The 27,674-nt window shown below is 39.1% G+C and overlaps 1 protein-coding gene across 1 annotated transcript in view; it reads left to right on the forward strand.

The window, feature by feature from the left end:
• Positions 1-27,674, forward strand: part of EPB41L4B (erythrocyte membrane protein band 4.1 like 4B) — a 167,805-nt gene that overhangs the window by 115,522 nt on the left and 24,609 nt on the right. Inside the window, exons 19-22 of the mRNA XM_071553589.1 lie at positions 6,548-6,615; positions 18,088-18,192; positions 21,717-21,855; positions 22,343-22,420. Coding sequence (XP_071409690.1) covers positions 6,548-6,615; positions 18,088-18,192; positions 21,717-21,855; positions 22,343-22,420 — 390 coding nt within the window. The remainder of the gene's footprint in view (positions 1-6,547; positions 6,616-18,087; positions 18,193-21,716; positions 21,856-22,342; positions 22,421-27,674) is intronic.

Consider the following 27,674-nt stretch of genomic DNA (forward strand, 5'->3'; position numbering starts at 1 on the left):
ATAAAAGTCCCATTTGCTTCTCCTTTATCAACCCCAGTGGGAACTGTTGGCTGGTGAGGGATATCTTTTGTCCACCGGGTTTGGGTTCTCGAGCAGTTGATTTGCCTGCCTTGACTCTCAGTAAACAAAGGCACATTTATGCTGAATAAAGAGACTTTCAGCCCTCTAAACCCTTTCACACACTAACTTTCTTTGCAAGCTTATACACATGTAAATTTTTAGGCCAGGTTGATAGCCATCTCTCTTTTTCCTCCCTGTCCTAGAAACAAGTACAGGACGAATATCATGTTGATTTACTTCAAGTATTGCAAATATGTGAATAAGTGCAGGTTGCTTCTGCTGTCTAGAGTTGCCTGGAGCAAAGGACTGGACTGTGGCACAGAAACTATCTGAGCATGTGCGAGGTACATGTGTCATCCTGCAGCCTGTGCTCTCCACATAGATGCAAGCAGTGGCTGCAAATGTAAATAAGGCTTCGATCTATGCATTATTTATGAGAAAAGGTGCATAAGTGAGGTGATTCACAGTACTAATCTGTTTTAGCTACGTCTTTTGTGACTCTTCCGTCTTTTTCAGTGTTCTGTCTCCTTTAAGAAAAGATTCAAGTGTAGAGACTTGTCAGCCTCAAAGTCCAGGTGCTTTTGTCATGCATTTCTAGAAAAAATTCGCTGTCTTTGTGTAAGCTGGGTATTTGAAGCCTTATTCACTTAAGGGGATATGGATTGAAACCCTAATCAGGTCATGAATGAAAATAGAGTAGGTGAGAGGAAGACACTTGAGGATTTATAATCTTATGCAGTCTTTCTTATAATAGGACTTAAGCAAATCGTTCTGGATCCCTAGAGGAATTTTTAGCTTTCCCTAGGTGTTGACTTAAGTACCATGAAAAGATCAGCTTTTCCAGTGTTTCAACATCTTTCCATCATGAATTAGATGCTGTTTGCTTCCCTCTCATTCTTTTCTCCCTCCCCCCACCTGTTCTTATTCACATCGCAGAGCTACTGCACAACTTGAGAGTCTTCTCACAGAGATCAGAACTGACATTATGTGAGTATAACAGGTCACAGCTGAGGTGCTCAGGCTGTGGGAGAACCTTCCACAGCTCCTTATGTACATTATGACTTCCTTGCTAAAGCTGTTGCTGTTAGTCACCCACTTGGATGAGCAATAAACTCACTGGCAAATTTCAGGCTAGGTAAAAAGAAGCAACTATGCTGGAACTATGCTGGAACAGCAGTGAGTGCAACATCACATCAGTTATAATTGTTCATAACAATGGAATTTAAAAATGGCTCAGCTTCAAATTCTCTGTGTTCGGTTGCTAGGAGGGAACATGTTTGCTCAATTTTAAAAGAGAGGCTACAGGAAATGAATGCTGTCAGAGGTATAAAAATACAAAATTTTGATGGTGTGTGATCAATATATGATACATGGCAGCTCATTAGAAGTGTGTCAGTAATGATACCTCTGAATCAGGGAAGGATCTGAGGAAATGATTCAGCAGCCTTGGTGGAGGTACAGAAGGGGAGAGAGGATTTAGGTAAACAGAATGTGGGAGAAGGGAAATCTTTAATTTATTCCCTGCAATAGTGGAGGCAAATGTGGCTGTGGTATACAAGACTCTTATTGTGTGTGCATTGTGGATATGTCAGCTATGTCTCTTATCTGGCATGCCTGTAAGTGCCAGTACATGATGAGACAACTACTGTTAATTGCGTTGATGTGCAAGAAGCCTGCCACAGCCCATGGTGCCAGGCCTTGTTCAGAAGGACAAAAACAGAGTAGTCTGTTCCCAAGAGAAGTAACCATGATGCTTTTCTGCCTGAAAGGCTACATTTGACATATTAAATCACCAAGGCAGGTTTACCTTGGCAGAGCATTCTTCCTGATGATATGTTGTTTAGCCTGTATTATCTAATGAGATCAGCCAACAATTGGCGTGGCTGACAAATGACAAAAATGTTGATTAAGAGCTGAAATATCAAGTATGTTTCAGGTCTCCTTAGCATCATTACAGATTCAGAAAAAGCCAAGATAGAGAAGTATTTTCAGGTCACTGCAGCAAGAGTTATTGCTTTGAAGATCTTCAAACCTGTGAAAGCTCTGTTGTTCTCCCTTCCTTTCTACAGCTGAAAACTTTGTGAAATTGATAAATAAGAGCCATCGTATATTTTGTATGAACCTTCCACATCCCTGTCTTTCTCAGATAAGAACCTGACTCGCCCTTGGCTACACTGGTCTGATTCTTCATGCAGTTTTTTTGCTTATCCAAGATATTCCTATTTTGGATCATTAGGGGTGGCAGCTGCAGCGATGTCCCTTATAGTGGAGGAGAGAGAGACACAGAGGGCACTAGCTCCTCATGGTGCTTCCCTAAGGCAAGCTGGAGGCCCACCAGGCCACAGTTGCACCCAGAATTAGTTGCCAAAGTTCTGTCTTTCCTGGTTTTTACCACTTGGTACAAGTCTAGTGCAACCAATTCCCTTTTTGAGGTCCTGTTCCCTATCATCCTGGGGCTAACTCTTCCGTCAGAAGAAAAGTGAAGGAACTGCTGTTCATGAGGCAAATCCAGCCACCAGGGTTTATGAACTTATATATGGAGTTGCTCTCATGGGCCAGAAAGTGTTCCCACCCACTCTGGAAGGCTCAGCAGAGTCTGGTATAGCATCCCTGGAGCATCCGCCCCCTCTCTAAGGCTCCAAAGGACCTGCCTGCTGAGTGCTCAAGAGTCCTCTGAAATACACTCTGAGAAATGTCTGGTTGCTCACAGGTAGATCTCTTAGACCACTGTGGACAAAATTTGGTATTACTTACATACTTTTCTCCTCTTTTCATCCTTTGGTGAAGCTAGTATTTCTTAACAATCATCTGTGAACAGAGCTTGTACAATGGCATTGCTGCCCAGGCATGTTTCTTGTGTCTAGTATGATAAAGTAATGCTTTTCCTTTATTTTAAACACCATCCAGAAAGTTAGTGGCATATGAAAGTGGAACATTAATAATTTTTGTTTTGCTCTGGCAAAATAAATGCAGAATGGCATTATGTGGATGGATTTAATGCATTGACCTTTAATTGTGTTTGTTGTTGCAGTCTCAAAGCCAGAGAGACAGCTTGTTCCTCTTTGGGTAATTATTAAGTGAATCTGCTTCTGTATAAATGAAGTTTCCAGGTATACTATGCCCTGAAACCTCTCCCTCAGAGCAGCAGTCTCTGTGTAAGGGGAGAAGCTGCCTTAGTTAAGGAGATCTAAGCATGTCCATGCTTCTGCCTCTGTCCTTCTTACACAGCTCAGTGCTGGGCTTTCAGTGGGTGAAAGCCTCTGCCTGGTTCTCTAGGAACATTCCCCACCAGACACCTCCTGCTAGCCTTGACTTAACTGCCTTGTTCCACTGATGTTCCATTCTGCAATGGAAACCCAAATCCTGGCCCTAGCAGGTGCATTTCTTTTCAAATGAAAACAAATCATCTGGGAATTATACTGTAAGATCTATGTTCTAGTATAACCCTTATTTTACAGTCACATCTTCTCAGTAAGGCTGAGGTAGTCCTTGTGTGGTTAGTGAGTGTGATTTGCGGAGTTAAGAATTAAAGAAACATTCTGCCAAACCAAAAGCCAACAAGCCATCAAGTTAAGCAAGGGGGGTACAGTTTCTGACAGCTGAAGCCCTTTGCTGAAGTGTTTGCAGGTATAACATTTTCCCATGTCTGTTCATCCATAGATAGGGAGAAGAGGAATAGAGTGAGAAGAATTAGACCATCCTTATTTATATGTACCTGCCAGTGCACACGAAGTGGTGCCCTGAGGTCATGTCTTATCACCTCAGGCTGTTCAGGCCTCTCTATTTCTTTACATGCTCCCTCAATCCTTCCAGTTTAGTGTGGGATTACTTGCTCATTGGTCTGCAGTACTTACTTGTGGGTACAGAAATCTTTTCTGTTTCCTAAAGCACGAGTAATAGTGAAGCAAACTAATACCAAGAGAAATTTCTCATGATGCTGATCATGCCATTTAGGAATATATGACTTCTTGAGATGTAGGCTTAGCCTTCCAATGCAGAGAAGGCAAAAGGGAGCAGTAATGTAGTCCTAGAGCTGAGAAGAAATGAAGAGTCAGCTATTAGAGACTAATGTACAGTGAAGCCCTCTCAACTGGCTAATGAGACCCATGGATTATAGCATTTAAGTAGGTGGAATTTTAATAATTTCATTGCTGGTCAGAACCTGCATTGCATTCTTGATCTCTATTTTCTTTTCTATGCTTATTTTCAAGTGCATCTTAAAATGCATGTCAAATAATTTGGTGAAAATTGGAATAAAGTAAAATTTATAGTTACAAAGAATAGCCAGTTTGACATATAATATTCAGCTAGCTTGACAGGCTTAACTATAAAATGTTTTTAAGTCATCAGTGTGGAATAAGAGACTGTGTATTAAGTTTCTGACAGCTGGATTCATGTTTACAGCTTTCAGAAACCAAACAGCTTTATAAAAAGCATTATAATTTCTGTAGAACAAAGAAATGTTGCTTCCATTGCTCATCTATGCCAAGAACGATTTTCAATGCTTTCTCACAAGTCCTTAAAAAACCCATTTTTTTCAAGAAAGCAACAGATTTTGAATAAACAGTATACTAGATAGAGCTACTAAAAGACCGGTAAAAAAAAACTTTTCTAGAGATAAGTTGAATTTCTTAAAGCTACAAATGTATTAAAATTTAGAAATTGCATTCCTTATCCTGAAATTATTTGTGGTATAACACTAATTCACTCAAAAACTTAGATCCAGAAGATTTGATGGCTGAGTTACAGTGATGATGATGGTGTGATTATATCCCACATTTAGCTGGTTCCTTAATTTCTAAAGCCTTTGTCCAGAACTGAGGAAATCTCTGGCTGAGGAAGATTAAACTCAAATATGAAAGGACACTATATTGAAGTACCTATTGCTGACCCTGTTCTCCTCTGAGTAAATTAGCTGTAAACTACAGTCCTCTGTGTAAACTAGCACCCCAGGAGAGGAACAAACCTGCTGCTGAGATTCAGAGGGTTCCCTGTCTGCTGATGATGGGTTTGGTATCAATATGCAAGGTGCAACAACTCTTATAGGAAGAGAGGGACTTCTATGAAGGGACTTAGCTCAAAATGCTCTCTAACCCAACACCTCAGGTCGTTGCCTGGGCTGTAGTAGGCCCAGGACAGGGTTCATTTTCTGTTCAGGCTCCCAGTGGTTCCAGTTTAATTGCCTCTAGAGTTAATTGTGTGTACAAGCTGGAACAGTCTGTTCCCACCATGGCTGATGATCTGGTAAATAATGATCTGGGAAGTGGAAATGAGTGTCTTGTTCTCTCCAGCACAAGGGGGAAACAAACATAAAACTATCATAGCTTGGGCAATTTCCCCAAGTACTAAGTATCCCTACTGATGTTTTTATTTTTGTAGTTCATTGCTAAGGTATGAAAAAAAATCAGCTTTGGTTTTGTTTCCTTTTCTAATGAGTACCCTCAAATGGAATATATCAATTTGTATTGAATGGAAGGTCTCACATAAAATTTACAATATTTTCACATGGCTGTAAAATCCTTTGATTTGGATTTGATGGATTTGAATAAATCTTTTTCATCCTTTCTTGAGAGGATTAGACTGACACATTTAATTAAATTTTATTTGGACCAATGGCCTCAAATTACTGCAGTTCAGACACTGAACACTAAAACATCACTGTGTTGTAGGACCATATGAGTTCCTTTATATCCATCTAGCGGAATGCAAATGTCACAGTCTGAGAAGTCCATGACTGATTTGGAGATACTCTTGTGTCTTCAGCCAGTGTTCCCTGTAGAGGGGTGCGGTGTTGTACTGACACTGCCATTTGCACATGGATTGTGGAATGCTGTCTCAGTTGAGGAGTATGTCAACAGCTGCCCAAACTGGGTATTTCTTGGGTGATAAAGCAATTTACATGTAAGTTATTCTGCAATACTAGTATTTTCAACTCTATGGACATATGGTATGTGAGATACAGGACTCTGTAATTTAGCAGACAGCAGCAGTGGATGAGATTTTTCCATGAATTCTATGTACAGTGGAAATATATGTAAGAGATTACGTATTGCAGTGACTGAAGGAAAAGACTTAACGAAAAGTTTGCATTATTATTTTGATTGGGCTGCATAAATATTTATTCTACTCCAATTAAAAGAACAACTCAATGACAGCATGTTTGCCTGTGTAGATTTTTTATTATTTCTGCTCAATTACTTCGTGGAGGAACCATAAACGTCAATGTTCCTTTCCTTCTCCTCCTGTATTGCTACCCAATCTGTTCCTAACAGCATTGCCCTTTGTATTGTACATTGTAGCTTATCACAGTGACTCTCAGCTGTAGGAGATGAAAACGCAAGAACATTGTGCCTTTGAAATCTAGGCAGACTAAGCATTTTAGGTACTGTAGTTTTCTGGCCTGCTAACAGGAATACTTTCTGATAAATAGTTTTATTATCCTAAGTATATGGATGTTGTACTAAACTTTGGCTCCTTCTTTTAACAGGCTGTGAAAGAAGAGACCTCTTTTGTAAATCCCAGTAAGACCTCCAGCCTGCAGGACCCTAATGTAAGGTCTGTTGCTTCTTGTCCGTAGGGAAAGCATCAAATTAATGCATGATATAGTGAGGCATTTTCCAAGCATTATCTCAAATTGTTGTTACAGCTCAGTTTGCTCATCTCCGAGTTGCTGTGTAAAACTCACCAAGCAATGACTTGAGGAGAAGGTGGTTGTCAGAATGGTGCTTATTTTATTTACATATATCAGATGAAGTTTAAGAATTAATGAAAGCTTAGCTGTAAAGATCAGACTAAGTGTATACATTTGAAAAAAATAAAAAGGCTCAAGGTAAGAAATCAGGTCTACTACAATCTTAGAAAAACTTATATAAAAATAAGTCTGTTTTCATAACTTTTATATCAGAAATGTGCTAGGTGTCCAAACAAAGATATCCTTGTGTTTGCAGTTTTTTTATTTGTGCAAGGTCTTTTGCAGAAGAAGAGGCATTTGGTAAACAACCTTCAGAAAAAAGGCTCATTTGTGGACAGTAGAGACTACTTTTCTTCTGTTGATAGTGGATGATAGTCTTTCCTTTTTTTTACTGTTTTGAAGAAGCTTATTAACTGTAAACATTATTTGAGAGGCAGAGTGTGCTTTTTTCCAGTGATTAGAGAGGAGGTTACAGCATGTGTATATGGAAATTGCCTGTAGTGCCTTCACTTTGGATATCCTTAGTGTTGAAATCTGAGAGGAGAGTTTGATGGAAAAATACTATGGATTTAAAGCATGGCAACCACACTGGCTGTTAATCAGCTAATTACAGTAGTGTATATGCTTTAAATGTATGTGTTTAGTTATATGTAATATACACATGTCCAAGAGCACTAGTCATCTCATGATTTTATTTTATAACTTTCTGATGGTGACTCTTTCAAAAGAAAGCAGACATTTAGGCATCTTATAGAAAACTGAGGTTAAGGAGGGTAATGAATGATATTTGACAAATTAAATCATCCTGAACTCAAAAAGAATCACAGTTGTGAAAATTTGACAATCTTTTTTTTCAAATATGTATCATTCCTATAAAGTGATAAATCAGCACTAGTCTTCAGAAAACATTTCATTCAGAATTTCCTTTCTGATGAGATTGAACTAGCAGAGTTGCTATGTTTGTTTATTGAAGGCAGCTGCCTAGAGAAGAACAGTGAGGATGGCTGATGGTCCTGAGGCAAGAGGAGGTAAGAGAGGCAATAGTGTTGCCTCCCATGGCACTGACTGGTTTGCTTGCAGTGCAGCTGTGATTCCCAGCTCCCGGTGTCTCTCATGGTGAGATATCCTGCAGAGCTGTAACTTCTAGCCCGATAGGCCATGATTCTCACATTTGTTTGTCAAAGAGTCTGTAAAGTCTACTTGATATTTAGAATCACCCACTTTTTTCCTATGCTGTTGCCCTTCATAGATCTCTACAAAATTTTCTTAAGAAAATTCTTTTGTTTCTTTAGAAAATTCATCATACATTGCAAAGTGACCAATTTCTTTGTTTAATCGTGATGGTTATCATATATTGTCTCTGCCACAACACCCTTAGTTGGGTTTGCTGTCACTTCCAGAAACAGTTCAGGAAGACCTGGCTGTATAGCCCTATGTGATTGGGAATGGGGCTACAGACTTGTTTTCCTTAATCACTTGTGCTGAACTTCTGCATAACATCTGCAATTAGCTCAGCTGGTTAGAGCATGGTGCTAATAACACCAGTGTCATGGGTTTGATCCTTGTATGGGTCATTCATTTAAGACTTAAACTCCATGACCCTTGTGGGTCCCTTCCAACTCAGAATACTCTGTGGTTCTGATATGAGATATCTGTAGAAAAGCCTTTCTATTTCACATTTTGGAATAGGCTTTCTCCTGCTTCATCACACTGAACTGTAAATGAGTTGTTGGGCTTTGTGAGGTGAAGTACTATGTAGCATGAGGTAAGGATGACAACCTGGCTGCAAAGCTAATTTTACTGTTTTCAGTATTTACATACATCCAAGCTTGTAAAATTGTAAAAGTCACTTTGGAGTTCTCGATATGCGGCAGACGGGTGTTCATTTGTCTAATATTTATTTTTGTCGGGTTTATGTCAAGCGTCATTTCCTCTACAGTCACTTGTGCCAAATGAAATGGTATTCTTTTATTACTGTGTCCTGGAGGTACAAATGTACAAGTAATCAATGCTCAGGGATAGACCAATTTTAAGGGATAGACCAATTTTAACAGCCTGCATTCAAAACTCAGAAAAAATGCAAAATAAATCCAATGTCTAACCAGTTCTTTTTCTCCTTCAAATGGCTGCCCTTTCTTCAGGGATATATGCACCCTTGCAGCCAGCCAGCCTGTGACCTATTTGGCAATAACATCCTTTATAACCTCTATTTTGTGGAATTTGATGGACATAAATAAGCCTTTGCTCTGCTAGGAATTGCATCTGAGTGGAGCCAAGGGTTAGTTCATACTGGGAGACAAATCACCTGGGAGTTTTTCTCTTCTTTTGACGAGACAAGCAAAAATATCCTTTGTAAAAAAGCCTTCCCCATGGAATATAATCAAGTACCCATGCAGACATTTCTGTAGATATCATCTCTGTGAATCTCTGAGGACTGTTTCTTTGCTGAAATATCTTGCCAGTTGAAACCAGTATCTGTCACAGCTTTTTAACAATACTCCACCCTTTTCATGCAAAAGGTTTATAGCAGGGACTTTGTGTATTTGAATACTGCTGACTGTACAAAACACTAGCAAAATGCTGTTTTTTCCAAAGTCAAGATATAGGGAAATTTGTTCAGGCTGGCTAGTAAGCAAACATATGCAATTTTGAGCATTAACTGAAGCATGAATTGTTCATACAAATAGGGAACTAGAAGATAAGGGAGGAGGGAAGTAGTGCTTGTTTGGTCAAAAAACAGTTCTCTCTTTGCTACCATTTTGTCTGCTCATCCATTGCCCCTTTCAATATTACACTTCTAATGAATTAACTGCTTGGTTATGGCCTGTAATCTCCCTGAGCAATTATTTTAGCATCTGCCACAGTAGACTCAATTTGGCTAACAATCTTTATATCTCCTTGTAGAATTAGTTCTGGTTCAACTAGTAATTGCTCACATGTATGCGTGGTATAGCCACTTTTGCTACAAGCAGGTCCCCAGTCATTTTGTTGGGCATGGCCGCAGGGATGATGTTGTGCTTATGCAAAGTTGTCATGTATCAGTCCATTTATCACCTGTTTTCTGTGTCTGCTGGCAAACAAAAATACACTTTATTTTTTAAATATGGAAAAAAAGTCACAGCTTTGGCTGAAATAACACTATTTTGTCAGTTTTCAAGGGGAAACCTTGTGAATTTGCTCTGTCATGTGGTGCATGGGCTGGAAGTGCAAGGTTGTCTCCTGATCTTCCTGTTAATAGCTAACCTGTACAAATCAGATTAAGCTGCAGGAGGATCACACCAGACTACAGTCCTCTCTCCATCACTGCTTTTGGAAAGCATTGCTTCATGTTTCTATAAGTTTCCCTCTTCTGGATAGGATTTTTTTTTCTCCCAGACTGTTTCAATTGCTGGTTCCCACATTCAGTGAGGAAAAACTGGTGACTCAGTAACCCAATGTGTGCTGCAGTGTCCTAGCTTGCATTGTCTTTAATCCTCAATTAAGACTGAGTGCACTATGAATTGGTACATAGTCATACATTCCCCTTGTTGACCCTGCTGCTTTGCTGATAACCCTTAACAGAGCAGCAGATCTGGACAGTGGCTACAGGGAAGTTGTATGGTTGGCTCAGCTGCATCCTTCTGGGCTGCACATGACAGCTCTCAGCTGAACAAAGTAAAATGAGAGCAACTAACAAGAGGGCAATTTCTACAGCAGGTTAAATCTTGAGTTATCTTGATAAGACCATGAGTTATCTTGATAAGACATAGCAACCCTATGAAGAAGAGTTAGACATTTCTTTATCACAGCTCTGTTTTAACAGTTGAAAGCACACACATTTTCTTCAACACCAAAGTAATATGTACAGAGAAGTACAGGCCAACTATATAGCTGGGCTGTGTGCATTTTGGACATTGGTTGATGGAAGAAGAAACACATGAAAAAATGTGTTATTTACATATTTGCATTATTTTACCTTTTACACTGTCAGTGTCGAATCCAGAAGAGATACAGTTAGTTTGCAGTTACCACTTTGTGGTAGTGAGGCATACTTTTTTAAGGCATGAAATAAAAAATATGTTTGGGTGAACATTGTTTTAGTTTAGAATTTGTCAAGCCAGTCATTTTGCAATGATTTTTAATGGTGCTTCTTTTGGAATGTAGGACCCAAGAATGCGAGGGATGCAGTGATCATGTCAGTCCTTTTAAAGACCAACAAGAGGAATTTGTCTTACGCTAGAGCTACGACAGCCTTTCTGGCAGAACAGTTTCTCCTTTAGTGTTGTAAGAGAAGAACCTGTCATGCTGGTGAATGAGCCAGAAAGGATTATGAGGAAGGAGCAGAGGTATTCTCCTGGCTATTAGAGAATTCCTTACACCCAGGTATCTAACTCAGTGTCCAGATAGAAGTGACAAGGGAGAAGTGTTTAGGGAGAATTTGCTGACTAGATATTTAATTCATATTTGATAATGTTCTCAAGTATGGTTTTGGTAAGGCTCTCATCCCCTGCCTCCACCAACTATGATTTTTTTAACTTGATTTGTTTAGCCTTGAGAGATAAGGGTTCTAGCTGTCTGCCAGAAACATTTTTGTGTAATGAAGGAAGTATAAAATATTGTACAAAATACAAAAATGAAAATGGTAGTCAGACAATTTCTGGTCACACTTTCTTGTTCATCCAGGGCCTGGCCTGTCTACTGATCTGGGATGCAGAGGTTTCTCTGCTGCAGTGTATCATGTGAATGTAAATCACATTTTTTATAAACCTGTCCCATATGTCAGTAAAAGGATGGGTTGCTAGAAGGATAACCTCTTGAACTTTCTTTCCAGAAATTTACCTCCTAATTGCCAGCCTTCTTATTTATTAAGTATATGGCTAACCACATAACCCCATCAAGAGAATTTCTTTCCTTATTCAAAGCTTTCCCATACAGAAGCACCATCTGTACAATTTCCCTGTTGCCTGTGCACAAACTTCTCCTGAAAACTCTTTGAAGTATGTTTTCTTTGTGGCTATGACCACTTGGATAAGCCTATAGTGTGTATACCTGTGTCTGTGTCTGTGTGTGTGTGTGTGAGTGCGCGCGTGTGTGTGTGTGCACGCGTGTGCGTGTGCGTGTGCGTGCACAGGTTCCCACATACAGAGCTGGACTGTATTTATGGTAAAGGTCTACCCTTTCCTTATTTTGTTCTCTTGTTCAAATATGTCTGAATGTAAGCCCAGGTATAACTTTGATGTGCTGGCCTCAGGAATTCCAGAGAATGAAGAACTAAACCATAATGGTCTGGGTGTTAGGAATTGCCGCTACTTTGCCACCAAGCAAAATCCTTGGGTGTAGCCTGTTTGCCAAACCAAACTTTCATCTTGGCACAAGTCAAACAGTGAAAATTTTGGTAAAAATGCCCAAAGTTAAACAAGTAGGATAAGCAACTAAAGTAAAGTTTTAAGACAGGAGTTATCTGACAACATGATTTGCTGATAATGTACTTTTCTCTCCATATTCACTTGAGCTCAGGAAAGCTTAGATATGCTAAGCCTGATACATGTAAACACCAATTCCTTCATCTACTACATGTTGGTCTTCATTTTCTGAGTAGCTATTTATGGGTACACACACAAAACTATCCAGAGAAATACACTCTTTTGACATTATGCTTTGGAAAATTGAAATAGTAATTGACATTGTTTCTGAGAAATTTTAGTTATTTATCATAGAATTATAAAAGTGTTCATTGGAAGGGAGATCTTGGGGTCATTTATTCCAGTCTCCTACTCAAAGCAGAACTATCACCAGCACTAGGTCAGGTCAGCCATGACTTTGTCTAGCTGAATTTTGAAAACCTCCAAGGATGAAGATTATGCAGCATCTTACTCAAAATAGTAATCAAATTTATAAACACAAATTCAGTTGTCAGTCAGAATCTCTTTTCATCTGAAGCCCTGGAGCTGGCTGGTCAGTTATTACTGTTCTTGTTGCTGTTGCCACTCGCTGTCATGCACCATGTGGTACATTTATGCACTGCAATATTTATTTTTCTTAAAATATGCTTTTGGATTACCACCAGCTTTGGCAGGCTTTATATCCCACATGGTTCAGGATTTGTCTGTGGAATTCTTTCTGTTCAGACCAACTGCTGCATCACCCTTTGTTGATCCTTGTTATCCAAATTATCTCATCTTTCATAGGATTGCAAATAGCCATATTCTTCTTATGTGGGAGTAGGTATAAGCACCATCTGGTGCTTTGTGCATTCATTTATTCCAATTTTCTTTGTAAATCTTCCCATCTGAAACCAAATTATGCCATTACATTAAGACTAATTACATTAGGAGCTGCTCAACACATAACGTTAAATTAAATGTTATCTCGTTGGGCTCGATATGCTGCAAACTAGAAAAGAAGGGTGGAAAACATTAAACTATATCAAGTTTTACAGGAGACTGATGAATAAGAAGGAGTAATCTCAGGCACTTTTCTGCATGCCCCATGCAGAGTAAGCACTGCTCATGTAGATTGTCAGAATGTGATTACCCTGCTTTTGTGCATCTGAGTTTGGCTGCCTTTCAATTTATGTGAATATGTCCAACACCTTTTCTGACCAAAGTGATACTTCTAAAATTTAACTTTTATGTATCATCAAGGAAGGAGTGTCTCTCACAGTAATGTCTGCATTCTTGTGCTTTTCCCTTTCCGTTCTCACCTGCACAAATTATATTAACATTTCAATTGTTGTCTTTTGGTATCTGAGCTAATGTCCTGCTAACATACCTGATGCAGATAGAATCTGAACTACTTTTTTCAGAGGACTTTGGCTCTCTACAGGTACTCTCAGGATATGACCATATAACCAAGGAACAAAGTGGACTGATGTTTTCCAAATCTGTACACATTTTGCAGCTGAAAGTAACACCTCAGTATCTGTTTTTAATACATATACTTTCAGTGAATGTCAGAGTAGCTTTCATGCTACCTGGCAAGTCACCTGAATGATTATGGACAGCTTGTTTCCTCAAGTCAAAGACTTCAGCTCTCTAGAAAAACAGATACATACAGAAGAACTTCTAGGCAGTTCAGAACTGATCAAAAATTATGTGCTGAACATGAACTTCAGTGAATCCAAGCAGGCTGTGTTTTCTTTGACCCAGAATGAACTTAACTCTATGAGGCAGAGTCTGAAACACTACATTTTATTATCTCCTTCTAAATATATTGTCAAATATTCTAGGAAAACTAAAAACGTTTTCTGTGTTGACTTCTTCCTAACAAATCTGAACTGCTTTTAAAAAACTCACTTTTCATTCAATCTTTATCCTAAAGAAAAATAATAAATCATTCTCCAAATGAAAAATTTCAGCCAATGTTTCCAAAATTAAAGTGAATAGCTAAATAAACATCACCCTAGCCTCAATCTATTGTTAATGGATCTGCTGCTCTAGCTTTTTACGGGAACCTCACCCAGTAATTTCTGCATCAAAATCATAACTTCAAGCTGAACTCTTGAATAGCCTTTGCATGCCAGTCTGCATTAAAGATTGCAAACAGGACACCTAGATATGTTCTTTGACTTCATTATGAGTTTTAAAGACCTCTTTGACCTGTTGCCTGAAGCCAAATGCTGATGAATTGTTTGCAATTGTATTCTTGATCTCTGAACTACAGAGAAAGAAGCAGTACTCGGACCTTTCAGATGAGGTTAAGCTGATGAAATACCCCAATGACTCTTAGGCTCTTTGGAAATCACAGCATTTATAATGGCTATCCTGGTTGCTGTGAGGAGAGGCAGGATTTGTAGCTCAAGTTGACCTTAGATACTAGATACTAGGTGTTGACCTCCAACTTCACCCTGAGCTGGGGGAGAAGAATAGATTCTTTATCATCATTATCTATTTGTTGGATCTAAGGAGCATTATAGTTTTGCCTAGACTGCACATACATTTTCATTATAAGGACAAGGGAAAGGAGGGAATTTTTTCCTTTACAAGAAATAGAACTCAAGTGGTAAGTGGGCAAGTAAAGCCCACAAGCTGATTTTGGATTAGCCTGCTCCTCTGTAGGCAGGAACTTTGTTATATATCTGCAGTTGAAAGAGCAGGGGATGAGGGAGGTAAAAAGGAAAAAAAAGCTTTTTCAGAAAGTTTAATGCTGGCAATAGCTTTCAAATATCTCAGTAATGCTTTGGAGAGCTAACCTGTTTTCTGAGAAAAGCTACCTTATCAACGTGAAAAAGAACATGTTACTGTTTCTAACCCTCAGATGACCTTTGGAAAAGAAATGTGTGAAACTCTTAGAGCACAGACTTAGGAAAGATGTGCGTGTTTGCTTACCTTGTTAGGCTATGTCTTTGATACGCGAGAGAATGTGTCCACCAAATATTTTTCCTCTTCTTTCCTTTCTTCCTTGCTTATCTTTCCCAACTTTTCACTATCATTTTCCCACTCAAAGGGAGTTCTGAAGCCAATCTCAATCTATAGGGCAATTTTTTTATTCTTTTCCATGAGTCAGCACCTGAAAGCAGGTCAACCTTCATGCAGATGGCTATATCCTTGTAAATCATGGGGCTTTTAGCGTCTACCTGTTGGCATTAGTCTAAGAAGATGGAGAGATTGTTCTAGATGACAAAACAGGCCCAAACAGAAAGAAAGAGGGGAAAACTTGTTAAAGACCATTTAAAAAGTGTCCTTTCCTAGCAGATTTTGGTGGGTTTAAAATCCTGAACTGAATCCTTGAGGTGGATTTGCTCCCACATGGCCCACTTGCCACACTTCAAAGAAGTACAGAGGTCTGCCCAGAGACACCTGAGCAGGGGACAAGGAAGACATGTAAGTCTATAGAAGCCACAGTACACAAATCGATGGTGTAGCCCCAACCCTGCAAACCAGTCTCCCCATTACCCCTGAGCCAAGGTGGGATGGGACAACCTGAGTCCTCAGAATGAGCATCTGAATTGTGTCCCCAAGGAAGATTCAAGCTAAATCAGGGTACATCTGTGGTCTCTTGAAATGTTCCACAGTGTATGCTTTTTGTTAGCTGTTTTGGTTTCAGTAGTCCTGTTGGCTGCTACTCTGAGAACAAAACAGATTACTTGGGTTTGGTGGTCTCTCTCTCTAGGGCATGTTTGTGTTGCTGTGCAGGCATATGAAACAGGCTGGAGCTGGTTCAGTAAGAGTGTGCTGGCTGCTGATCAGGAGTGTGCTGTGGCTCTCCGTGCACAGGCAGTTTCTGATGACCTGCCATTGCATGCTGACATTCGTGGTTGTTATTGTCATTCTCACCAGGAAGTGACAGATTTTTGTGTAAGGTGCCAGGGCATTAAGTAACCCTGTCTTGGTTCAATACCTTCATTTGTATGCTGTCGTGGTTGGATACTGTTACAGGAAAAAGGTTTCTTATGAATTATGACAATGAAAAAGAGCCCTATAAAGGAAGTAGAATACACTGTATGTTTTTTCTTTCTTTTTAGGTCTGAGTCCTGCTGATCCTTTAACCCTTTGGGTTTTGCTCAAGCTGTATAGTTTGTATAGGACTATAGTAGTTTACATAACTGTGTAGCTTACATAGGACTATAAACTTGAAATGGCAATGGCTGCACATAATTATTTAAATAGTCAAAATAATTTCAGGGCTTCTCTTCAAAATTTTATCTTTCTATATAAGAATTCTGGCTATAAAAATCAGAAGGTAGTAGCAGAAGTTATTCTGCCTCTTTTTTGGGGATATCAATGAAATTTTTAAGAGTTTGGGTGATATTAAAAGCCTGCCATTTTCAAAACACAGATCAGGCTCTGGGTTGATCAAGCTGGGCACTTCTTGCATCTGGTTACTGATGTGAGAGTAGCAACAGTTTTGAGCAAGTTCAGAATGAGGAAGAGTATTTGGAGATTAAACAGGAGTTGTCATGGAATTTTTAGTCTGGTGTGGAAAAAGCTAACCTAGCAAGGTTTTAATGAGGACAAAAATCCAGCTCTGCAAGTGCTAGGGCTAGTCTAACATTGGCCTCTTTGGATAGAGGCATTGTCACTGCTCCTTGTCATTCAGGGGTAACCTCAATTTACATCCTCACTAACATACAGCATGTCAAAATGTGCAAGTAAACGGTACTTGTGTCTCCCCCAGAGGCCTAATAAGTATCAGGGAAAGGCAGTCACTGCATCCAGCCTCTAACAAAAATTATGGCAAAATGTCAAATAAAGGGAAAGAAGTTTTTGCTTTGTAAATTGTGTTGGTTTGGCAACATAAGTGAGTGGAATAGTGACATGATACAAATCATAAGTAAAGTTTATCTGAGCAATTTCAGTGACTGAAATAGGAGTAGGTGTGTCTAATGTTTACTTGCCTGTTTTTTCCTCTCTTGAAAATTTACGACATTCAAAGGAAAATAATAAGTTTTTCAGCTTTTTGTTGGATTAGAGAGTAGGTCCTGTTTTTATCTCTAACACTTTTATTCAGAGATGAGTGATTTTTTTTATGTTAAACTTTTCTTCAGCATTAATTCAGACTGAGAGCTTTAAATTTTTTTGTGTGTACAAATGATTATTGCATTTGTAGTACATATATAATGTATTTAATTATTACCTGTCGCTTCAAGTAAAAGCGGTATTTAACATGTTTCATGTGTCTTCATGCCCCTCAAGTTCATGGCTGAGATGTTTTCTTCCCAAGGTCAGGAAGATCTTGTTTTTAGTATTTATGATATTTTTACTCAAGCCTATGTTAATACTACTGATAAAAGGGTAAAGAGAAGATGCTTTCATGGGGACCTCCTCATTGCCATTTCTGTCATTTGCTGGAGCTCTACAGATGTATTTCACATTCATGAGCATCTGAAATATGTCTGAGTTTTGGGGTTTTTTTCTGAAAAATATCTGATCCTTTTTCTTGGATCAAACCCATTGGTTCATTTCCCTTGAGCTGCTTTTTCAAATACAGAAGGATAATGTTTAATTTCAGGTAAAAATTATTTTAAGCAGAACAGATTTCATAATTCATAAAATAGTTCTTGTTATACATATGTTTTGTAAAAAGTATTTGTAGCATGACTGAAATGCTGGTCTGCTATTAAAATGTGGCATTTTGGAAACAGTGACATTTCCACACAGTCTCTTACATAGGCACTGTATTTGTAATCAGTTGCTGCTTTTGTAAATGGTATGCCTGGCACAAGAGGATGATTTCACACATCCTTTTCTGTTCATGCACACTGACCTGTGAACTATAAATGGAACAAAAGGATGAACTTCAATGGGCACTAGCCACTTGGCAAGATAAATAAGTGTTGATGAGTTAGAACTTTGTTGATATGCCTGAAGTAGTTTATTTGGAGACTGTATGACGTATGTTTTTCTTGCTGTTTTTAGAAGTCCAGCTCCAGTGAGACCTGAAACTACACCATCAACTGGCCCTACAGAAAAGCAGGAGGTTAAACCTCCCCGTGTGAGGAAGTTAACGAGGCAGTACAGTTTGTGAGTACCATATAGCGTTATCTCTGTGGTTTTGCCTACTACAGCTGAAAATGAAAGGGGATGCTAATTATTGCTCTAACTATGCCTTCTAAAAGGCATGAGTGCAATTACATGATAATGATCTTATACCAATACCATTCCTTTCATCACTGAGAATCTTCAAGCTTTTAGTACAAAATGAATTTGCCTTCCCTATGCAGTTGCTAACCCTTTGAATTACAGGCCATGCACCTTTTTCTGAGCTTATAGATTAGGAATTAAAAACCTCTTCACCACATGAAATGTCAAAGACCTTGTGTGAGCTGGAGCAAGCTGCTCTGTTGGCTTCATTACAAAACCATTTGCAAAAGGAGGAAAACAATCCTTAGTTGTTGGGTGATCAAGATGTGCTATCAGCCATTCCCTCTCAGAAAGTGCACCCTCTCTCTGTTTTGTAACATGCAAAATTGCTGAGCCAGCTACAGCCACAGCCAACAAAGCTGTCTCTTAGTCCTGGCAAGAGTGAACTGTGCCTACAGGGTTTTGGCTTTCTATGCTGGTTTAAAGGTAAACCAGCAGGAGAAATAAACACCACTCAAGAGAGATTATAAATCAGAGTTACAATTGAATAAAAATATTACAATAAATGCAATGACACAAAGAGAAATTGGGTTTAACCCACAAAACCCAGAAGTATGACCCAGCACCTTGGTGCACAAAGAGAATGGTCTTTGTTGACCCCTGTGCTGAGCCCCACATGGTTGCCCTGAGTCCAAAGTAAAAAGAAGGAAAAAAAACCTGTTGGTGCAGATGATGGTCACAGTCTGATCGAGGTTCCAGTCCTCCTTTGGATCCAAAAAGTGGTCCAGGGGTCTCCAAATCCCAAGAGTATATACCCTCAGGTCCAAGTGGGAATGCCCAGTACCTCCCCCAGGGCAAGGAGTTCCACAATGGGTGATCTGACTCTCTGAGTCATGGGATATTTTTGGAATCATTGATGGCCCATTAGCAGACACAGCCCCTCAGGCTGGCTGTGGAGTTGCTAACGACTGCCTGGAGGGAAGTTATTACAGGTCCTATCTCACAGGCTTCTTTATCACCCAGCTTACATCCTGAGGGGTCAGATGTGCCCTGGGCAGCTGGTGCAAATGGTCCATTGTTAACAGTTCATGAGAAATGAACAGAGGGTTTAGAATACACAGTTTTGGTCACACCCACACAGTGATAAACTGGTTCCGCCTCCTGAACTAGAACACTTTCCCATTTACACATAATTTATCCAATTTGAGAGTCTCTAGAGATGTGAGGTGCTGAACAGAAGTGGAAATCAGTTTGTTGATTTGTTCACCTATGAAAAGACAGACAAGGCCACCAGAAACTAGGGGGAAAAGGAGATAATGTCAGCATAAACTTATTAATACAAGAATACCAATGCCATAATGAAGAAAAAAATATGTATGCTTTCTGCATGGAATAGCAGCAGTTTGTCCCTCCAGCAATTTAACATTCTAATGTCAGCAAATATATAGCAACATTAGAAAAAGTTTTCCCTCTCTCCAAAAGGCTTCTAATAAATATCAATATGTAGTTTTTTTCTGTCTCACTGTTAAGAACACTGGCTTTCTAAAAATCTGCATGACCAAAACTGAAAAATTATTTAGAAGAAGAAACAGAAGAATGAATCAAATTGAAACCAGGAGGAAAATGAGCTATTAGCCAAATTGGTGTTTGTTCAGAAGGCTGAGGCTGACATGTGGGATCACACAATTTTTGAAATTTTTATGAGTTTTTGAGGAACCTGTTTTGAAGATATCTTATGCAAATTTTCTGTTGTCCAGTGTTAGACATGAGGAACAGCACATAAATACATCTAACCACAGGTGTCACCTATGCTGTGGCCATGTGTAGGGCCAAAGACTGCCTAGTTAAAATTTCAGTCTGTGATTATTATTTTCATTTCGTAGATCCAAACTCTATTCAATTTAAATTATCTTGTGCATGGAATGCAAGTATGGGAAATGCACAGAAATAGCGAAGGAGTGCTATGAAAGTAGTACAGTGAAGGCCAATTCTCAGTCTTACATTAGTGTGCTAATAGCTTGATGACTGATGAGTTGATCCTAACCCTTAATTTTCCACTTCCTTGGATACACCAGAGCAGCTTTCCCTGGCAAGGATGGGAAGGGTACCACTGTGTTCCTGCTGAGTGGAGAGCAAGGACTGAGAAAATGTCAGCTCCATGTTTCTGAAAGAGAGATTAGCTAGGTCAACAGCCCAGCTGTGGTCTTGTTACATTAATAAAATGTCTATTCAACAGGTCCAAAAGATTTTGCATTTTCTTTCCAGCATAAAACCTGTGTACGGTGCATGCTCTGGTGCTGAATTCTATCCTTACCCTGAAGAAATAGAAAATGAAGCTTGGAAAAGATAATATTAATCATTAAAACTTTATATCGTAATAAAAAAAAACATTGCTAAACAACACACCATAAGGTTGTGTAACCTGTATGTCATGTAGTTTTGAAGTTTTTTGTTTTGCCCAGGCATGCTGCCCTCAAGCAGCACTAAATCAAGTACAGTTCTGTTCTGGAAGTGTCTCTCAAACTGGCATGGCAGGCTTCTGTGCACTGTGACTACCAAACTGCTAGTTAAAATCGGTGCTGTTTTATGAGCAGAAGTAATTTTTCTCATTATTTTTGCCATGCATTAAACTGTCAAGATGTAGTTTTTCCTTTTCACACATCATCCCCAGTAATAAGGCTCATGTAGACCAAATTATGACTCCATGCAATTGCAATTAACTATTGGAAATATTCTGACTTAGGGCTGACTGATCCTAGTGATTGGTATTCAATGGGGCTCTGCAAAAGTAAATTAAGGTATAACATTCTTTACTGGCTTTCCTTTAGTAGTGACAGTAGGTGAGATGGAAAGAGTTCAGCTTGACAGCCAGGGGAAGTCTTCAACCTCTTCTTAAATAAAATGGTTTTTTTTCTGTAAATGGAATAAATGGGACAGGAAAAAGATACACTCACAAGAATGTTTCTGAAGAGATCCTTTCTGGAGTCAATCAAGGTTCTTTAAAAGCAGCTTGAAAACAATAACACAGACTAGCTGCATAATGGGTGCCAAATCTAGTGTTGTCTGAAGCCAATGAAGCAGTCAGTTGCATGGATGGATCTCACCAGATCTGTTCTTATCCATGCTGTCAGCCTCCATAGAAGAGAATAAACATTAAAGTGGAGTAATATCTATTCAGTTCATTTATGCATATATACATAATCCAGAGAAACGCTACTTGCACATAATAACCATAAGATTTCCATTTGCAGATGAGAGGTACCTAGCTAATACATTTTTGAGGAATCTTTAAAGCTTAAAAAATTTTAATTTACTTGAAAATGTTGCGCATTACAGAAGGCAGAGTAAATGGAACTTCAAAGCATTACAGCAGACATGCAGGGTACCCCTGCCTCTTCTGACAGAAATACAAAGTCTGGTGACATTTTCTGATGAGAAAATCTGTCTGCTTTTATCAACTGCAGTGATGAAGATGACCTTCCTCCAGCACTGGCAGCAGCAGCAGCAGCATCAACACCTGTATCTTCAGCATCTCCTGGGTCACAGAAAACATGTACACCACAGACATCAGAAGGACAAACACAGGTGTCACCCAGTGGCAAGGTAATATGCACAGAGATGAACTTGTGTCAGCTGGGAGAGTGTTCAGAAAGGGTAGAACGGAGTTGTGGGTAACAGGTTTTTTTTAGATAGAGTAATTCTACATTTAGGAGTAGTTTTTAGTGCAGAGTTGCAGTAATGTGTTTAACTTGTTGTGTAAGGAAACATTTAGGGTCTGCTCCAAGACCCAACTAAAACCAACAATAGCTTTTCATCAGTATTAGGGGGTGGTGGATCAGGATTAATTACTTTGATTTCAAAGGTGCATAATTTTGTTGTGTGTTTTTCCTGAGTAGCTGTACCTAAAAAACATGGTGTGAAATTTGAAATCCATTTGGCAATGTGCTTTAAGGAATTAAAAAAACCCAACCAAACAAAAAAAAACCCAAACCCAACCCAAACCAAAACACAAAATACTCCAAACCTCAACATCCAACAAAATTACAGAAGTGATTTTTTTTTTAATGCTGGGTTTCTTTTTTGCCTTTAGAGTTCCACAGATGCTGGAAGTACATTTGCTTTGGAGCCAGGTGACCTCCTGATGGATTTCACAGAGGCCACACCAATGGTAAATAGTTTTAGTTTGTAACCAGAAAACTGTAAAAGTTTTCAGTAATTTGTCTGAAGCGAAAATGAATGGGATACTATGCAGTGTGTTAGATAGTGCACAGGGAATAAAGTTTTCTTGATAGTGATCCTGAGCCTCTGTCAAATTCAGCTCAGCATCTCTGAAAATCAGTCCACATCAACAAGTATTATGGCTGATTTTCTGAATTTGATTCCTTATTCTTGGATAACTTCTTGGTTCTCTCTCTTGTCTGGGTATCTTTACACCACGCTACACTGATTTCACAAGCTGCTTTGTCCCTTTAATGCAGATTCTTATGTGATAATAGGTTTGCTTTTGGGAGTTTTCTGAAAAGTAATTTCTTCTCACAACAATTTTTTTTACACCTTACCCAACACTCAATCCAAAGATGTGCACCTGCACTTTCATATTTCATTAGCAGAGGGCTCTGCCTCACTTTAGACAAAACAGTCATAATGTGTTGATTATTAACTTCTCTTTTTAGAGGTTCATGATTTGTATTTTTGATTCAAAGCCAGAGAGAGATACCAATACCACTGAAGTCAAAGTGCCTTTTGACTTCAGTGATCTCATGCTTTTCATCTCAGATTCTCAGCAGATTACTTGAAGAATCATAATATGATCCTTAAATTCCTCCAAGTCATCCTGCATCACAAATTAATGCCAGGTAGCTCCTCTGCTGTCCAAAGCCATTTTTGCTGTCTTCTATAAACCATGGTTAAAGCATATAAAAAGCATGACAGGGACAGCATCACATTTTTGGCATAAATGTTTTTGTATTAAGGTACTTCTGTTCTAGGCATTTCTTTCACTACCTGGTTAGTTGTAGTTTACAGTGATGGAAAGGCGCTGTGGGGTTGTGCCTTTTGCTTCAGAGACAGAATCGTACTTGTCTAAATAACTGCTTGTGTCCTGTTACCACTGGAGGAGAACTGTGGCTTCCCCTACAAGTCTGATGAAGTGGTGACTTATCCCTCCTAGGCCCCTCTCTGATTGCAAAGGGGATGTGAACAGCTGTGTCTTTTTGGCTTCAGAGACACACTGAGGTGATGCTGGGTTTACCATGCCTAGAGACTTGCTGCTGTTTGATTCAGGGGACGCGACAGGAGCTAGGGAGCAGCTGAGATGCAGTCTGGGAATGGACACGAGCCCTAGAAAGATAGAGACATCTGTTATACAATTTTGAGTCTGTGGAATTTTTTCCTTACAAAGTCCTTAAGAGCACTTGATGGTCCCTGTATAACATCAGTGGATTCAATGAGGGTGTTCTTCACCTTCCACCACAGTGCTATTGGAACCCACCCTACACCTGCTGACTCCATTCTTATCTTTGCCCTTCAGCCTGGTCAGCTGCACAGTCTTTGTGTTCCACGACTTTTATACTGTAGATCTTGAATCTCTGAACTGCAGCAAATTGAAATTTAAAAGGCCCTCTAGCACCTAGGGGTGGGAAAACAGCTCCAGCTCTAGCAACTGCAGTAAGAGCACAGTTCTTATTTCTCCTACATCCCCCATATAAGAAGGACCTGCTTTTGCACCTGACAGTACAATCACAGAGTGAGCAGCATCTTCAGAAATGAAGGGATTTACCTGGAACCTCCTTTAAGTGCTGAGGCTGAACTATCTCATTCCAGAAAGTGTCAGAAAGAGATGTATTTTAGCTGAAGACCACAACACCTCCCCCATGCCCCCCAACCCCCAGCTACCTTTCTGTGAGAAGGGAACATAAAAAGGGAACAAAGTGTAGAGAGAAAGAGGTGCACCATTCTGCAACCTTCGTTTAGGTTGAAAAGACAACGGCAGACTGAAAACAAAAGTATCTGAAAGGTGGTTGTAGCAAGGTAGATATTCGTCTCTTCCCAAGCAAGAAATGACAGGACAGGAATAAATGGCCTTGAATTGCTCTAGGGAGATTTAGATTGCATATTAGTAACAATTTCTTCACCGAAAGGGTTTGCAAGTATTGGCATAAGCTGCCTAGGGAAGTGTTTGAATTGACAGCTCTGAAGGTATTTAAAAGACTTGTAGATGTGGCACTGAGGGACACGGTTTTAAGGAGGGACTTGGTAGTGCTGGATTAGTGGTTGGACTTGATGATCTGAAGGGCCTTTTCTAATTTAAGTGATTCCATGATTCTACTTAGGATAGATTGTCCTTCTCTATATTAGTATTCTGTTTGTGGCTAAACTGTAATTATACTTTGGAGTTTACAAATAGAATTCTCATTCTAAAAACATGCCATATATTACTGTATTAATCAGAATTTTAAAAAATGAGTCATGGAGACTTTAGCAAGTGACCTGGTCTAGATTACAAAGGTTTCATTTTTGTTTCCATTAAATAGAAGTCAGCATTACACACTTTTTTCTTTTCCAGCTGAGATACAGGCTTTTTGCCCTAAATATTTTACCCAATCATGCTTTCCCTTTTCCCACCCCACCATCGACTGACATAATTTATCACACTGTATGTTCATAAACTAACCTTCTATTGACTTTCTTGGTTTTAATATTTCAAAGAGCAGGTACTGCCCAGCATCAATCAACCCTTTTTGTTTTGTTTAACATAGATAAAGGTCAGCTTGTTCTCTACAGAGCATTTATTGTTTATAGACCTTTCTCTGCAGTTTCACTGGCTACAGACTGCCCTCAGTTGAATGAGAAGTTTACTCTTCAGGGAGAGAGGCTCCAAACAAAAGTAAGCTAAGGGGAAATGCCAGTCTGATTATTTAATAATTCTGTTGCGATAGCATGTGCAGTCTGTTTTTTGAGGGTCAAGATCATGTACAGCTTAGCATCGTGATACTGTCAGGTCTCTGGTGGTGTGCTGGTCTTCCATGCTGGAACTTGGCCTTGGGGAGTAGTTTGTTGATTGCACCCATTTGTTTCACATTCAGCGACAGGTACAGTATACAAAGGGGTCATTCACGCTTCCTTACTTGGGTTATTTGCCTGAGATGATGGAGATGGAAGTTCAGGTTCCTATGTAGTCAAGGGGTTTTTTTGCAGAGGGTCATTCAAGTAGCTGTCTTGTCTTTGTTTTCTGGACTAGAAAGACTGAGGGATCTGAATCAGTCACCTAGAATTAGCTTTTTAAATTTATTTTGGTCATGATATATGCTGCCAAACTTTCTCAGTTCACTGGAGAGCTGTGAATTTGAAGCAGTTTCAGACCTCCTCCCTTCTTTTCTGTAGCATTACTTATAGATAGTGATTAATAGTCACTGACTCAGCTGCATGATCTTCATTGTTCAGTGTCTAACCATTAATGCTTCTTGATGGCCTTGGGTTTTATCCATGTTTTGCTGCTGTTGCCAGCAAAACAGTGGAAGCTTCCAAGTACAGTGGAAGCTCTAATACATGCTGAGAGATACACTTGGATGTGGAGCTCACAAAGCCAAATTAACTTTAAAAAAAATGTGAGGATTACTGAATTGATTGGATTAATAGAAATCATCCAGACTGCCATGCAGGGATAAAAGCAATCAGATTTCTCTACTTGGTGAACCTGGAGGAGCTGCAGTGATATATACAGGAACCAGGGGAACTCTAATGGCCACTTATTCATCAATACTTAGGCTGCCAGTAACAGCAGGGCAATTATGTGGCAGACTGATTTCAGGAAATCATTTTGCAGGAGAAATAATGCACATTTATGAATGCAGATTGCCTAGAGGGAAAGGTATCTGTTTGTGATCTGCACATCTCAAACCATGTGGTTATGCACATTTCTATTCAGGTAAATCCTACGATTAATTGACTACAACTCATTGCTTGTTGTCCTTAAAATCATTATAACATGGGCAGAAGAAAATCCCTATCTTTTTATACCACTCTATTGTGACTTTTAGCATCATATGCTTTTAGGTTGTATGTGAACAAGATTCAATACCTCCTACTTTTGTGTTTCACAAAAAAAAATTTAAAAATGCAGTATTATATATGAAGAATTATATTATTACATTAGGAGCATCGTTACTGAGGTGTATTAGAATAAATTTTGTCAGTGGCTCTTTCTGCCACCAGTCTCTCCCTCCTTCCACACTCCCTCCTTGTGTTTCTAGCTTTTATAGAACAAGAAATCAAAGCTTGAGCTTCAAGCTATTCTGTTGCAGCTTACAATCTCTATGATTTCTGACATGGATATGAATGCAGAACTTTCTTGTTTAATTACAGAAAACTCAGTCCTAAGACCCTGAATGAATGTAACAGCTGCTACAATGTGCTGGCAAATACCTTCTCAACCAAGAGACAAAGCTGGTGTGCTCAAGCTTTGGTTTGAGCTAATGGAGTAGGACACAGGAAATAAGAATGAAGAGTTTTATAAATAACATGGAGCTAATCCTAAAATTGGACTAAAGTTTGTAATACAAGGTAGATGGATGAGGACTAAATCATTATCACATCTGAAGAGATATCAGAGGGCACTGGCTTACAGCTGGATATATACTTTCAAACCATAGGTGTTATTTCATGCTGTATCAAGTGAATAATTTTCTAGAGCTTCACCTGCCATCTATTGGCGGAAGACAGAAAGTAGAAAATTATTTGGCTATTCAAAGCTTGAGATACAACTTTTAAGATATATGAATTGCCAGTACAATAGCTCAAAAATGAAAAATAGGTGTTATTCAGTGTAATGCAAGATATTTTTTATTTAGGATGAGTTGGAAACAGGTATTTCTTTTTTAGTTATAGCATTACTAGGGTATGCAATGCTGTTCATCAAAGTGATCTTGCTGAGCCATAAAGAGAACAGAATTTGATGCATTATCATCTGCTGTTTTGGAAATAAAGTGAAGGTAATCAGGTCAAAAGTCGGCCATCTCAGGGCAAATTGTGAGAAGTTTTTGTATCTTGATTGAGGTGATAAAACATCCTTGCAAACTCTCAGTAGATACAGTGAGCAAGGGATAATGAATAGGGCAGAATGAGTAAACAATCTTTTCATTCCACTCCCCTTTAACATTTGTTTTCTTAACAAAGAAGGGTTCTTTTGATTTTTAGTGGCTAAATTTTTATGACAGTTTTGCAAGGTTACAATAAGCCAAATAATGGGGTGGGAAATGAGTTCAGTATTTCTTGCCTTCTTCTTGAAGATCTTTCTCTTACTGTCCAAAGCAATTTTTCAGTGGAAGACAAGCAAACATATCAAACTCTAATATCCACATAACCAGTCCTTTTGGCATTGAATTCTAAACAAAAGTGGCTATAATGTAATTCAAGACTGATAT

Source organism: Pithys albifrons, chromosome 4 (genome assembly GCF_047495875.1).
Source record: "Pithys albifrons albifrons isolate INPA30051 chromosome 4, PitAlb_v1, whole genome shotgun sequence".
In the NCBI taxonomy this organism is placed as follows: domain Eukaryota; kingdom Metazoa; phylum Chordata; class Aves; order Passeriformes; family Thamnophilidae; genus Pithys; species Pithys albifrons.